The 15,362-nt window shown below is 38.1% G+C and overlaps 1 protein-coding gene and 1 long non-coding RNA gene across 2 annotated transcripts in view; one reads left to right on the forward strand and one right to left on the reverse strand.

Annotated features, from left to right (window-relative positions):
- The window catches only part of PRIM2 (DNA primase subunit 2), an 89,879-nt gene that overhangs the window by 20,371 nt on the left and 54,146 nt on the right, over positions 1-15,362 (forward strand). Inside the window, exons 5-6 of the mRNA XM_054630542.2 lie at positions 1,720-1,815; positions 2,657-2,794. Of these exons, the coding sequence (XP_054486517.2) occupies positions 1,720-1,815; positions 2,657-2,794 (234 nt within the window). The remainder of the gene's footprint in view (positions 1-1,719; positions 1,816-2,656; positions 2,795-15,362) is intronic.
- The window catches only part of LOC143693503 (uncharacterized), a 35,207-nt gene that overhangs the window by 19,288 nt on the left and 557 nt on the right, over positions 1-15,362 (reverse strand). Inside the window, exon 2 of the long non-coding RNA XR_013181227.1 lies at positions 14,453-14,570. This is a non-coding gene — a long non-coding RNA (uncharacterized LOC143693503). The remainder of the gene's footprint in view (positions 1-14,452; positions 14,571-15,362) is intronic.

Below are 15,362 nucleotides of genomic sequence, written 5' to 3' on the forward strand. Positions count from 1 at the left end.
AGCTACTTGTCCAAGTTTGAAATTAAATGGTCCTTCCTATGACTTCCAAGAGAAGCGGGTTTTCTTTTTTTTGTTTTCTTGAGTTTTTGAACTGAGAAGGAAAAAAGTTCTGTTGAAATGCCCATTTAACCATATTATCAGTGTTGGTCAACAAATTTTTCTGCTCCATTCAGAGAATAAAACTGCTTAAGCACATCCCCTCCCATGGAGAGGAAAGATTTTGGGTGACTTTATCTTGCATTTGAAGTCTCCATATCTATTGCATGTGATGGCCTGGCCTTGGTTCCTGACTAGTCTCTAAGAAGTGCCTTGACTGCAGCCTTGGATCAGCTCACTGTAGGTGTTGGAGCACACATCCAGCTCGTGGAGAGCAGTGTCACACAGCGCGTTATGCTTTGGTGACATTGCGCATTATGCTTTGGTGACACTTCTGTCTGTCTACCTTTTGAGAAGGTATTCTGCCTTCCTTCACATTTAAAATCCTTGCAGTCAGGGACTACTCCCATTACACTTCATCAAAAGCATGTTATGCAAATGTGTGTGGATTTGGGTGCTACAATACAAGAAAGATTTCAAGTTATTAGGGAGTGTCTGAAGGAGGGCCATGAGGATGGTGAAAGGTCTGGAGGTGAAACCGTATGAGCAGTGGCTGAGGTCACTTGGTCTGTTCCTCCACAGCCTGGAGGAGACTGAGGGGACACCTCATTGGGGTCTGCAACTTCCTCCTGAGGGGAAGAGGAGGGGCAGACACTGATCTCTCTGTGGTGACCAGTGACAGGACCCAAGGGAAGGGCCTGAAGCTGTTTAGGAGGTTTAGGTGGGATATCACAAAAAGGTTTTTCACCCAGAGGGTGGCTGGGCACTGGGACAGCTCTCCAGGGCAGTGGTCACAGCACCAGCCTGACAGAGTTCAGGAAGGGTTTGGACAATGCTCTCAGGTACATGGGGTGACTCTTGGGGTGTCCTGTGCAGGGCCAGGAAGTGAACTTCATGATCGTGATGGGTCCCTTCCAACTCAGCATATTCTGTGATTCCATGATGTGTATTTATGTATATGCACTATTTAAATATACTATTTAAGTATATGCACTATTTAGGAAAGGTAACATTGTGATTTTCAAGTACTTCAAGTTGTTAAATTAGAGCATTGCTGCTTTACTCACTTGTTTCAAGAACTGCAAAAGCACTAACACTTTAAGGACAATAAAGATACCATTGTTCTCACTCCTTAGAAAAAAGAAAGCTAAATTCCTGAATATAGGATTAGATATAGTTTTGTTAAATCTGTATTTAAAAATAAGCTGAAACTGTTCTTTCTGTTCAAATCTCATGAAGCCCTTACTAACTCCCATTTATTCATCGTGCTTTGTTTTAATGCATATCAAGAGATGAGCAAAGATTGTCACAAGTTTTATTTTAGAGAAGCTGACTTCTAAAAAGTGTATTTTACAGTTCTTGTTAATGCCTAAAATTATTGTAGTTTAAAATCTGCCCTTCTATTTGGAGGTAAGGTAGCTTAACATTATTGACCACTAATATTTTGCTGGTTTCTGCTTAATTAATTATTAGTGATCACTTACTGAATATGTAGCTCTTTTTCTCTTTTCAACTAAACTGATAATATTGCAAGTTAAGTAATATTTTAGATAATGCTAATAAAATAAAGAAGCCTTTTTCCTAAAGTATTTTAACAGTTTTAAAACAAATTCTTAATTTTAGATTGGTGAAGACCTGAAAAATCAATTGGCTAATGACCTGAGTGCATCAACTCCTGGCTTCACTCTGTCTAAAGTAAAAGAACAAACATTCTATAAGGTAAGTAAAAATTGCTGAGTCCCACAGATCTGCATTCATTTTCTCTCAGTTAAATGCAAAGTTACTAATTTTAATTTTACCTAATAGCCACAGTAAATCCAAGTATCTAAAAGACTAATGAGAGTTCCTCTACTTCATGTGAGTATAAGGGTGGAGGGAGGGACTGGGAAAATGAACGAAGTTTCAAACTACTAATAATGTCTTCTGTCCTCTTCTGCCATCCCTTACTTTCGCCACAAAAATGATCTTAAGTTTTAATGATCCCAGACAAATGACTTAATTTACCTGGCTGTCAGATTGTTCAGGATGAAGACATTGTCAAATATCTGTTGCTGAAATTAGGTTTGGTCTGATTGTATTAGTCAGAAATTCGTTTTGCAAGAGAGCAATGGGAGAGGAAAAAATTGGTAATGTGGCCCACTGTTTCTTTGGAGTGAAGCTGGTTGGGTTCCAGATGGGCTTGCAAAACCTTTTGTACATAGCTTAGGTGAATCAAATATTTCCAGATGTTAGAAACAGAAATCCATTTTCAAATATCAAATCAGTAAGTGATGCAAAGCTACATAGTTGGATCAATACTTGTAGACACAAACTTTGAAGTACCTCATTTTGCCTAGTTGCATGACTTTCTGTAAGCAAGCAATATTTTCCCACCAAAATAATGATTAGCTATTCCTAAGTTAAGATCTAATTTCACAGACTTTTGAGTTTTGCCTGGAGACAATGTTAAAAGAAAGAAAATGACTTAAAGCTTTACTGGCCCATCTTGAGTCTTAGGGCTGTAGACATTGTTACTGTGTTATTTTGCTATTCCACAATGTGGGTTTTTCTTCCTTCTCAGGTTGGACTTGCAGATGCTGTGGATTTGTTTAGAGCCAGAAGAGTATTTATTAAAGATGGCTTTGCCTTTGTGCCATTTAAGGAGATTGATGTGATTGTTTTGAATAACTATAGAACAAAATTGTCTAAAGCACTGGCGGTAAGTCAGATGAAGTCTGATTTTCACAACTCTTGTGGTATTATTTGGTGACACTCCTGGACAATAGCCTTTTTGGGTTTAAAATGTATATGCTACCATCTGGAGAATACCAGAAACCTTACTACAAATACTGGTAGCACTAAAAAACATTTGTTGTGAGCTGTGTCATTAATTTAAAATGGTATTTAGCATATAATGTGCATTCTAAAGAAATTTGTGCTAGAGGATTTTAGCAATTGTTTTGCACAGAGATAGTAACATGCCCTTTCATTCAGCATGTTAGCTTTATGCACACAACTGTTTCTTTTTCTGCTAGTATCTATCTTTTCTCCCAAAACATTTTCCAACAGCTTTTTGTTGATAAAGTGAAATAGTTGTGAACTTTTACTCTATGTTCTGTTGGCTCACTTGGTTGCAGCATGGTCAATAATAATGCCAAGGTCATGAGTTCAGTCGCTGTACAGGTCACGCACCTAAGAGTTGGGCTTTGAGGTCCTTGTTGGGTCCCTTTTTACACTGAATTTTCTATGAACTCAAATGAGGATAAGCCAGAATATGTCAGGCAGAGGCAGAGTTTTTGTTGCATGAACATTTGAGATATCATATCTAGTTAAGACGTCTGTGGTAAACACTGTATGTGAATGTCCTTCTGTTAGTAATTTAGTGATCAGTTCAGGAATTTCTTGTTCTACAATATCTCTGAGACTCTTCACAGGGTTTAAAAGGGGGTGATCATGTCTAATACACAAAATTTCAATAATAGAAAATGCAGCATTGAATAACATGAAGACAGATTGGATTGCTTTTCAAAAATGTTTTCAAAGCCTTGTATTGTTATGTTACATTAATGCCAAGGTTGACCACAAACATTTAGTAAAAAAACAGTGGGAAGCAAAAATGTAATCCTTTATCAAATCAGAAAATTAGCATACTGCAGTCTTATAAATTTTGAATATAACTGGACTTTGTCGAATTATTTAATGTACAGTGAAAATTGTGATACTCCTATATGAACATTTTCATTAGAACTCTTTAACAGAACTGCAACTAGAGATGCCTGTATTTGAGTTGATGCATAATGTTTTTGCTGAAAGCTGATAACACTTGTGTGGGATTTAAAAAGAGGGAATGTATTCCACAGAAATGTAGCTAAATATGCACATTATCTGCATCTATTCAAAATACTTTTGAGAAGCTTTGTGAATGTCTGAAATTTGTGTTGTGTGAATAGCTGAGGAGTCTGAAAAACAGTAAGAACTGCAATGGGTAGGCCCTGACTTACTTTGAGGAGAAATCTGAGAACATGCACACTATCTTACATGTTATTAATTTCACCCAGATTGCTTCCTTAAAGGCAATAACTGCATTATAGGAAAGTAGTACTTCTTTATGTGATACTTAATAGTCATGGTTTAGAAATTTGAACACTCATGACCTAGGGAAACAATCTTCTACAGAATTGCTGTATTAGAAGTTATTGTGGTGCTTCACATTGGTCTTGGTTCACGTTAGTCTTTTAATATATATGCTTTGTTTATTAAAGTTCACCATGTTTTCTAGGTAAGGGATAAAAGATTAGTGATTTCTGTCCTATTCCATAGCTCCAAATTGAACTTGAGGGGTTTTGATTACTAATTTACTAATTTAGAAACTGTATTTACTAAACTGTTTCAGCTAATTTTAGCCAGGAAAGTGCATGGCTGAGAGATACTAGGGATATTATTGAGTCTTTGGAAATGAAGGCTGAAGTTCCAGCATGTTTTACTGAGGTCAGTCTAATGTTAACTCTGTTACCCCAGAGGCTTAATTGAAATGTGATACTTGGTAGCTGAATACTTAGTGTAGTTTTCACTGGAACAAAGCTATAAGAATCAATTATATTTCAGTGAAACTGTAAGAACACACTGTTAAAGAAAGGATTGTGTATATATAAATCCAGAGAATAATCGTAACAATTTTCCTCAGCCATATCTCTACTGAAGAGGCAGAAGTTATGACACAGTAGCACAATTCAAGTATTGTTTGTGAAAAGTAATTGTTGAAATACTATTTGATCTAGGCCCAAGTTCTGCCTAGATTAAATAGTACTAAAAAGTACAGCTGGTTTAGCTGTGCTTTTTAGGACATGGGTGCTTTTTGGTGTCCACTGCAAAAGAGCAATCAGCCAAGAGCAATGTGTTTCATTTCATGCACTCTGGTGACACAGAGGTCTTCATGACTTTGCACAGAAGTTGTGCATCATGGCCAGACTTAATTAAGAAGTAATAAAGCCTTGCATATCATCACCTGTTTTGTTGTTTAATTTGTCTCTTAATGAATATATCTGATAACATTGCCACTTTGGTAAGCATTACTTGTTTGTTCTTTGGGGAGTTGTTTTAGTGGTTTTGCAGCATCTAGGTGTTCACACTTTGTTCTCAGCATTTTCTCATGGACAATCCTTGTATTTGAATTTGAGAATTTAAGACTGTAATGGTGTGATAATCTGAATTAGGCATATGCTATTTCTAAAGAAGGGGTTTGTAAAATTAGGTTAAAAAATTGTATCTTTTGTTAGATATTTTGATGTCACTGGCTTAAAAACTGCCTGGATGCCCGGGTCCCAGCTGTGGTGGTGAATGGAGCCACATCCAATTGGTGTCTGGTCACTAGTGGTGTTCCCTGGGGCTCAGTATTGGGCCCAGTCCTGTTTAACATCCTTACTGATGATCTAGATGAGAGACTCAAGTATACTCTCAGTAAATTCATGAATGGCATCAAGTTGAGTTGCAGTGTGATCTGCTGGAATGTAGGAAGGCTCTGCAGATCTGGATCTGGGCAGGCTGGATAGATGGGTGGAGATGAGTGGTATGAGGTTCAACAAAGCCAAGTGCTGGATCCTACACTTGGCTCACAACACCCCCAGGCAGTGCCACAGGCTGGGGACAGAGTGGCTGGAAAGCTGCCCTGCAGAAAAGCCCTGAAGGTGCTGCTTTACAGCCAGCTGAACATGATCCAGTGTGTGTGCCCAGGTGGCCATGAAGGCCTTGGGCATCCTGGTTTCTATCAGCAATAGTGTGGGCAGCAGGCTCAGGGCAGTGATTGTCCCCCTGTACGCAGCACTGCTGAGGTCACACCTCGAGTCCTGTGCCCAGTTCTGGGCCCCTCAATTCAAGAAAAGACATTGAGGTGTGTCCAGAGAAGGGTAGCAGAGCTGGTGAAGAGTCTGCAGCACAAGTACCATGAGGAATGGCTGAAGGAGCTGGGATTGTTTAACCTGTAGAAATGGAAGCTCAGGGGAAACCTTATTGTTCTCTACAACTGCCTGAAAGGAGGTTCTAGCAAGGTTGCCCTCTGCTTCCAGGTGATTTGTGACAGGACAAGAAGACATAGCCTCAAGCTGCACCAGGGGAGGTTCAGGTTGGATAGCAGGAATTTCTTCACTGAAGGGGTGATTAGATATTGGAGTGGGCTGTCCAGGGAGGTTGTGGAGTCACTGTCCCTGGAGGTGTTTGAGGAAAGACTGAACATGGCACTTGGTGCCATGGTCTGTTTGATGAGGTGGTGTTTGGTGATAGGTTAGACTTGATCATCTCACAGGTCTTTCATAGGGTAATTGATTCTGTGACTTGGGGCAATACTTCTGTTTTTTTTACAGTATATAGTTTGCTGTATACTTCTAATGGACAAAATACCCTGGTTACAGATATTGGGGAGATGGTTTTTCAAGCATGTGGTTTCTTACAGCTCTCATTAGTGGCACAATTTTTCAATGTTAAAGCACTATAGTTTTCCAGTATGGGTTGTTTGTGCACTGTTATTGATTATTGGTACTTGATCCATGTTTTGCTTCATGGAACTGATTTGGTGCTACTCTAAGTAGTCACATGCACAGGTTTTTGGAAGGAGTTATGCCTATGCAAGAATGATACTAGGATGCCCTGCTCTGTCTTTTCCAAAGTGTTCTGCAATTGTACACCTTATGGGAATGTGCTTGTGCTAAAGATGCTCTTCTTAGGTCTCCAAAGGATTGAATAATTTGGGTGCTTGCCTAGCCTTGTTACATTGCTGACTACATTGCAGATGTATGTCACCATCCTGCATACTAGGGTGATTCTAGTTGGGAGGAATGAGAGTGAATTGATGTGTTGACACTGAGCTTTGAAAGAACAGTAAATAATTCATGGCACTGACTTTAAAAAAAAGTTTTATGTTGACACTGGCAGAAATTCAGTTCAGTCAGTTACACTTTAATCACTTACTAGTCAAGCCCATGAAGCATTCAGATGTTCTCTTTCATCATTTAGAAACAAGTTTGACATCCCAACTGTGGCTCCTTCTTGAGGCTTTATAATAAGAGGAGTTATATTAGTCAAGCCTTCTTGGCAGTTCCAAGTACAATGAAGATGTTAATTTTATGTGTGAAATCAATACTGCAAAGGCCTTCTTTATGTATTCTCTGACCCATTTGATAGTAAATAATTTCCTTGTGCCATTAATGATGATTAAACTGTAGAAACATTTTCTGTAACATGTGAGCTTAATGTTTGCTCAACGATTGTTTTATAATGTAACACAATTTAAATTCATAGAAGTTTGCTTAATGTTTTATTCATGAGGGTTTCACTGCGTTTACACTAACATACAGAATTATGCATCTCATATTTGAGGAAAGTAGTTTTAAATTTTGATTAAAAAAAAAATCAGAAGATTCAGCTTAGTGTCATGGCTCAGACACTAATCACAAAGCTATATCAGAGTTGTATTGGACTCAGTACTGCATAAAAGAGGATTGCTCCAGAGAAATCTGAAGTGAGACAAAAGAGGGAGAGGATGGAAGTAGCAGCTGACACACGGACACAGGATGGGAGGAGGAACCCACACAGAAGCAGGTGGAGAGTCCTGAAGGAACCACAGCCTGTGGAGAGCCCATGCTTTTAAGCATTTTTGTTTTCCTGAAGGACTGCATCCCATGGGAGAAAGCCATGCCAGAGCAGGGGGGATCCTGAGCAGGCAGGAGCTGTGGACAGGAGCTGTTCTGGACCTGTCACAGCTGCCCCTGCTGCACTGGGGCAGGTGTGGGAACCTGGGGTGAAGGGGCACAGTGCAGCTGAGGAGAGAGGGAAGCAAAGGCCTTGTCTTGTTTGTCTCTGCTCCTTGCTACCTGAGTCTAATTGATAGTAAATTACATTTATTTCCCTCACATTGAGTGTTTATCAATCTCCCTGTCTTTATCTGTGTGGGAATTTGGCCCTTAGGTTGGGGTGAGTTATCTGTGGCTGTTCTAGTATTTTGTCATGAGGCTTGTAGTTCTGCTGAGGTTGGATACTGGAGGGAAGGAGGCTCAGCACTCTGGTTCCAGCCCACACAGCCATGTTAGCTTCTGTGTTTCCTGGGCTCTTTCTCTGGAACAGCTCCCTGATAAATTCAAGATGTGAGGATCCTAGATACTGAAAAACCCAACTCTGACTGGGATGCCTCCCAGTAGTGTTTGAATCAAATTGATCGAATCTTTGTTGTTTTACCTTAATTCAGAAAATGCTTTGTCTTAAAGTTTTAGTGGTCTTTGAAAAACATGTTTTAAAGCTGTAAGCTGATGCTTGACAATGTGTAAATATTCCTGCTGTGTGAGTGCTTTTATGGTGTGTTGAAGAGTTTATTTTACAAAGACTTGTAATTATCTATGCTAGCATAACTGAGCCATAGATTTATCATACTTGTTTTTAAATACTGCCTCTTTTTTTGCCTAGCAATTGCAGTAATAACTTGGCTAATCTCTAAATTGCTGCAAAAAAGTTGCTTTTGTGAAAACTCTTTGTCAGAACATCATATAACATCTTACTGTTTGCAAATTAAAATATAACCTAGAAATAGCACTAATTGGTGCCATAAGAAATTGATTCCAATATTAATACATACAATCTTGATTGAGCGTTTTTCTTCTTAATTTAATACCAGCACCTTTTTACTTTGAATTACTATCTTTTGTAATCTGAAAAAATGTCTACAAATAAAATTGCTGGGTTTTGAGGACTTGCTGCAAAAGGAAGACCTCACTGGTATTTTCTAATTTTGTACATTTTTTCCTGATTCTGTTCCTGATTTGGCATGTAATCTTTTAAACAGTAGAGATGGGAATCAAATAAGTTGCATTACTAATATTTGTAATGATTTGTCTTTTAAAATGAAATATTAGTCATTTTAATATTCTATTTTAGTTGACTTATGCTATAGTTACAAAAAACCTCCTAATTCAAAGAAGTATCAGTATACATAGAACCATCTGTGAAACATTTTCTTCCTGAAACACCTATATTTTTAAGCAGTGGAGCAGAAGGCTTTATGTGGTGGCATTAATGTTGAGAAAGTATGATTGATGATGGTCTTGTCACTTGAAATTCATTTCAGGTGTTGTGTTCCCACTGTTAACTTAAAGTAATTCACTGTAACATAAATGGATGATTTTTATAATATGGACATACAAGGTTAGTAAGGTAATAACTTAGGCAGTGTAAGGTAAAACGTGATTACAGTGACTTTGTCCTCTGAATCTTGCAGGTAAAGTTTGCAGTGAGAATTTTGCAGAGAAGCAGCTGGCCTTGGTTTCTGAGTATTACAAGGTCATTGTCTAAGGCAAGGTCAGCTGAATAAAATGGTGATATTTGGAGTGGGAGAAGTGATCTTCAGGGATATTATTTAGAGAGTGAGTGTGTGTCAAGAGAAGACTGAAGCTTGTATGTGGACTCGTTACTGGACTTTCCTTTGTGGCTTTTTTTTTGGCTGTTGTCCCATTGCTATTTTTTGAAATACATCCTTTAATGTTTTATCTCCTCTACTAATTGAAGTGCATGTGTTCCTTCTAGAGATGACATAGATTGCTAGCATAAAGTAATTATAAATAATGTTAGGAGGCTAAATTAAATTTGACTGTATTCAGTATTTTTTCTCTCTGTTTCTTCTCTTGACTTCTTGCATCTTTCATACAGAGTATAAGAGTTTGTTAAGTACAAAATTTGCAGCATAAACAATTGCTGTGGTCTCTACATAGTCCTGTCTGGTTTGATGTGTATGAAAATGCTTCAATCTTCAAATCCACATGGATATTTCATGATAGTCAAGCTAACAAAACAAGATTTGCAGCATTTGAAGCATGTGGAAGGCTTGCCTAACTAAGTAAGTTGTTTCTGAAATTTCAGAAAAAATTTGGAATTGAATATATTAGTTGCAAGTGCAATTTTATTTCTATGTTGTGTGGTAGTATGATAACCTGAAAACTCATCAGTTAATGTGGCACTGTTAAATGTCATTTATTAATATGCTGGTAACAGTAATTTGTGAATGATGCACTTTAGTCAGTGAGAAAGAACTGCAATGGCATATGCAGTTGGTGAGTAAACAAAAGTCTGTGTCTCTGGTTGACACTGTGCTACAAATTAGCATTTCCCTGATTATTTTCTTATGGTGGCCTGTGACCCACAGCCATTGGCTATGTGATAACTGTAGCAGTATCTGTCTGGAGTTAATTTCATCCACTGTGCTCTGGCTTAGCAAGTTTATGGAGCAGGCAAAAAGAAGTGGGTTGAATCACTAAAAATTGTGATGACTACCTCTCCAATTACATAATTTTTTTTTCCACACATTTTGCAATAGAATATGGAGAAAGGCTGCTCTCCTTAGTCAAGTGTTATGATGTCCTAAGCCAGGGAATGTACATTGCATGTGTGACATTAAAATGTTGCCATTCCTACTAATGATAAAGACTGGCTGACCTTTGGGGAAGGGCTAAATTTTAAATCATTTTTTCAGTCAGAAGGAAAAATTGGAAATGACTGTCAGTAGATCAAAATCAGACTTGAAATAAATTGAGCACCTGGTAATCATCTCAGGTCTTGGCAGATTAACTTAGAGAATCTTTTTAGAGGTTAGAGCACTCCTTAAAGCAGAGAGTGGAGCAAAGTATGCACAAGTTTTATCTCAGCAATTCCTTTGCCAAGATGTGTTTAAAAGAAATTCTACTGTAAACTAATTTTAAAAAGCCCCACTAATTTTACTGATTACACAATTCAAGTGTTTGAACTCTTTTAAGAAAAAAGTAGCAATATGCTTTTTGAACTCACTGAATATTTATTTTCAGACATTAAATATAGATGAAGTGAACATTTTTAGAAATGTTTGTCACTGTCAGTTTTACTGCAGCTAATTTCTAGGGGGCTTCATTGTATGACTTTCCATTTTACTGCAGTTTCCCAAAGGATATTTTAGCTGTTAATGAATTGCTTCTTCAGTTAATTGCTAATTTGCATACCTGTGCTATAGAGGAAGTGGACTTTTTTATACTTCTTATAACTGAAGATTATTTTTCAGAATAACTTTTTCCTAATAGTAGGAAAGTAGGGAATGTTTCAGAGGCTGTATATTTGAACAGAATTTTTACAACAGGAAATATTCCTGAAACATGATTTAATTAGGCTTCAAATATGAGCTAGAGCAGTTAAACTTGGCTCTAGTAGCATTGGAATCCTGCCCCCCTCCCTTTCCAGCTCTGGCTTCATTTTTCACTCTGGCTTGCAAAGCAGCAGGTCCCTGCCTGGATAATGACTTGTCTCCAGGAAAGTATCAGGTGCCTCTGCACTGCCTGTGCTCTGCTGCCAGGCTCCTACTGGATCATCACTTTCCTTCTAGTGCCCATTGACTCACCTGCCTCAGGAGGGTGCTGCTGTATCCCTGGATGTTTGGACTGCAAGGATGTTTTAAAGTAGGGTAATCATTGATTTGGGGCTTCTTTTGATTGGATTTCCCTTTGGATTATTCCATAGATCCTACATGAGTTATGTACATTTGGTAGTGTCAACAAACATAAATGTTTTCTGTTATCTCATTGGTCTGATGATATCTGTCTGAGGGAGGAGACAGCAAAGTACTATAATATGGATATTTTGTTGTAAAAATGGATTTTGGAAGGTCATGATGTATTTAAAAGTCTCCAGTTCTATGTGAAAATTTGTAAAATCTTGCATGTGCTCTGTAGATTTTTGCAGGGACACTGAATTACCTGTCCAGTGTCTGAGTTGTAGGAATGCAGAAAATAAGGTGAAGTATCAGGGAAAAACAGTCCAATGAAGATACTCAGTTCCAATTTACATGTAGCTTGTGAGAGATCTTTTTGGCTGTAATTTTCTTCTGTATTTATGTAAACAAATTCCTTTTCATGTAAATACTAGTATTTCTCTGTTTGTAAGGATTGATGTTTAATTTAAATAATCTGTATTCATGAACAAATATCAGAAAGCAAAGGTCTTTTTATTACCATCTGTTGCAAGTTAAGCAAAATGACTTGGTTTATTAATGACTGCAGCCTTTGTTATGTATGGACACATAAAAAAAAAGGATTAAATTTGGATGTACTGCTTAGAGCTTTAAGTAACAGAAAAACCCCAATGCATTTTGCCTGGTTTTTTTGTAGCTATGATGGCAAAGTGAGGTGAAGGTTGTTGTTACCAGATTTCTTAATCCCAAACATTATTTTTCTTTTTACTCCATCCTTTTGATTTATAGACAGTAAAAATAAAAGTTAAAAATGTGGAAATCCCAACACACTGCCCCCCACCTTCTCTCTTTAAAACTGAAGTGTGAATCAGGAGAATCTTCTTTGGGGATGGTGGAAATGTAGAATTACTTTTTTTCAAAGTGAGAAGAATGCCACCCGTTGTCAGAGGAAATGAATAAAACTATTAATCACTTCTTACTCAAGATGACAGGCTTTTAAAGTAATTTTTGGAGGAGTTGAGTCTCCCAGGCAGTATTGTAGAATGCTAGGCATGTGACACCCCTTGTTGACAGAAAGCAAATACTTGTTTTTAAATAAAAGTTGATGATAGCTCATATTGCATGAGCAAGTAAATAAAAGAAATGTAATAGGAAAAAATAAAAGCCATGAATTAATTTAGCATATATTTAAATTTAAAATCAGTCTCTTATTTGTCACAAACAATACATTTTGTTGTTAGACACTTTAATGTGTGATTTCGAAGGCAAATTACACTATTTCTTTTGAAACGTGATTGTAAACTTCACTGAAATTCTTTCTCTGGATTGTTGCTACTGAACAAAATGTCTTGAGGTGAATCTGCTTTTAAATTTGGTATGATCTCTGATGTTACTGTCTAAGAAACAAAAGGATTTGATGCCCATAGTTACCCTTTGTTTCTTCCCTGTCAGTGCTTTCATCACTCCTAGTACAGCTAGCCAGTTTTAAACTAACCAGTTTTAAATAGCAATTCCAGTTGGACTTTTGATCTTTAATTATTTCAGGAGGAATGAAGAGGTGAGTATAGTGGCTCATCTGATGATGTGCTTTTGCCAAAAATTAGGCTGGGGAATAATCCCTGGTTTTCATCATTAGTGCCCTTTCTAGTGGAAAACTGTTAGACACTTCTATATTAATCTATGTATTTTTTTTATGTTATAGGATAATTGCTGTTAGAGCCTGCCATAAGAACAGAGATGATTGAACTAATAATTAGAGAGGCAATAATAAAAAATTCTTCAAGCTACATGTTTTTCAAACCACGACCATGTTTAGGTCTGTGGCTTTGGGAATTTATAATGACTCCAAGACAATGGGTAATTCTTATGAAATGAAGTCCACAACTTGGTACTCGGCTCTTAAGAGAGTTGGAATTTCAGGCATGGATGTGGGATACTTGAATTCAGTTAGTGCAAGGGAGAATACATCATACAAGGTGTGAGCATAAACCTGTGCTCTGCTGCTGAGGGATTCAGCAGCAGGTGTGGGGGATGAAAGCCCCTGTCCTGCTTGGTGCAGGGTGCTGTGCCAGCACTGCTGGCAAATCTGTGCAGAAGCTGTGTGAGGGTCCTTGTGAGCACCTCCTTCAGGTGGACAACCTTTCCCCAGGCATGAATGCTATTACAAGCAGGAGAAGGATATGAGGTATTTGAAAAAAAGAAATACATTTTATTTTCTTTCATAACATCCTTTGCCTTTGTGACAGTGTCTAGAAGCCATAGAGAATGTCTCAGGGAATGAAGCGGCTCTTGGTTTTGTATGTGTTGGTTTTGTTTTTTTTTTTAAATTATTTTTAAGATGTGGCTCACTGCAGAAACATAATATTTTGTATAGCAAATGGTAACATACTCTTATCTGACAAGTGATTACTCTGAGCTCAGGATTAGTTCTTCAACTCTTTTCCTTATGTGTTTTTTTTCTGAATGTTGGGTAGCACTGTTGAAATCTAAGTCAGTGTCACCAAGATTTTCCCTGGTCACTGATGTGTGTTCCTTTAGCCTCTTAAATAGCATAGCAAAAGCAACCATAGTGGGATTATATGATGCTGTTGCTTAAACTTTTAGTACAAGTGTTGCAGTTTGGACTGAATGTAGTTCACATCTAAGCAAACAGGAGTTTCAGTGTATGCCAGCAAAGCCCCCTGGCAGCAGAGGAGGTCAACAGTACCTTGGGCTGTATTGACAGAAGTGTAGCAGCTAGGTAGAGAGAACTGATTCTCCCTTTACTTTACACTTAATAGACCACATTTAGAATACTGTGTCTAGTTTGGGGGCTTGCAGTACAAGATGTTGATAACTGGGGCAAGTTTTGTAAAATTCTATCCTCTGTGTTTTCTACCTGTCTTCACTGCCAAAGCTGAACCTACTGCTTACCAGATTTTCAGCTCTTTTCTGAAGAGCTGTTCTCCAGTGAGTTGGCCATCATCCTGTGTAGGGGACTTCTCAGTGGTGCTTGGTGAATTTCAATCACAATTAGTCACCTGGATTTCTCCTGCAGCCAAGGAATATGGTTAGCACAACACAAGCCCAGGCAACACATGCAGTGCAGAACAGTCCAGGCTTGGCTTACTCAGGTTTACTGTAAAGAGAATCCTTAGCTGCCTGCATTTTACAGTGAGCAGTGAGCTGGTTAGCATCACTCCAGCCTTCCAACAGCTTTTCAGCCATCTAATTTAACCTGGACTACAAAGTTGCAGCTTAAATACAGGAATCCATTATCAAAAATCTTGTCAAAGCCAAGGCAAATGAGATCTGCTGTTCTTACTCACAGATGTACTTGTTTTTGTGACAGAAGGCAAACATGTTGGTTAAAAATAAATTCATTGTGAGTGCATTTCAAGAATTCTAAGCTCTGTGACTTTCCCAGAGTCCAGAGTGCGTTTGCCTGGCCTGTTGTTCCCCACTCATCCTTACTGCTCCATCAGAAGATGGATGGAGGACTTGCCTTTAAGTCATTGGGAGCCTCTCCTGATGAGAGTAGCCTTCCAGCAAAGGTGGAGAGTGGGTTCATAGCTTCAGCTCTCAGTACCCTCAGGTACATCCTGCCAGGTTTCACAGACTTGGCATTAGAGGACATTTCTTGGTAGATTTCTTACTGAATCCTTTTTGACTGCTTGGTAGTTCTTTGCTTCCTTAAATAATGTTTGTAAGGCATAAACGTCTGGAAATTTATCAGTAAAGATAAGTGAAAAATGTGAAGGTTAGAATTGCTCTCAAACTGGCATTTGTCTCTAATTTGTGGTGTTACTCTTAGAAGCTAAAATACTTAAGATCTAATTGATTT

Source organism: Agelaius phoeniceus, chromosome 3 (genome assembly GCF_051311805.1).
Source record: "Agelaius phoeniceus isolate bAgePho1 chromosome 3, bAgePho1.hap1, whole genome shotgun sequence".
Lineage (NCBI taxonomy): Eukaryota > Metazoa > Chordata > Aves > Passeriformes > Icteridae > Agelaius > Agelaius phoeniceus.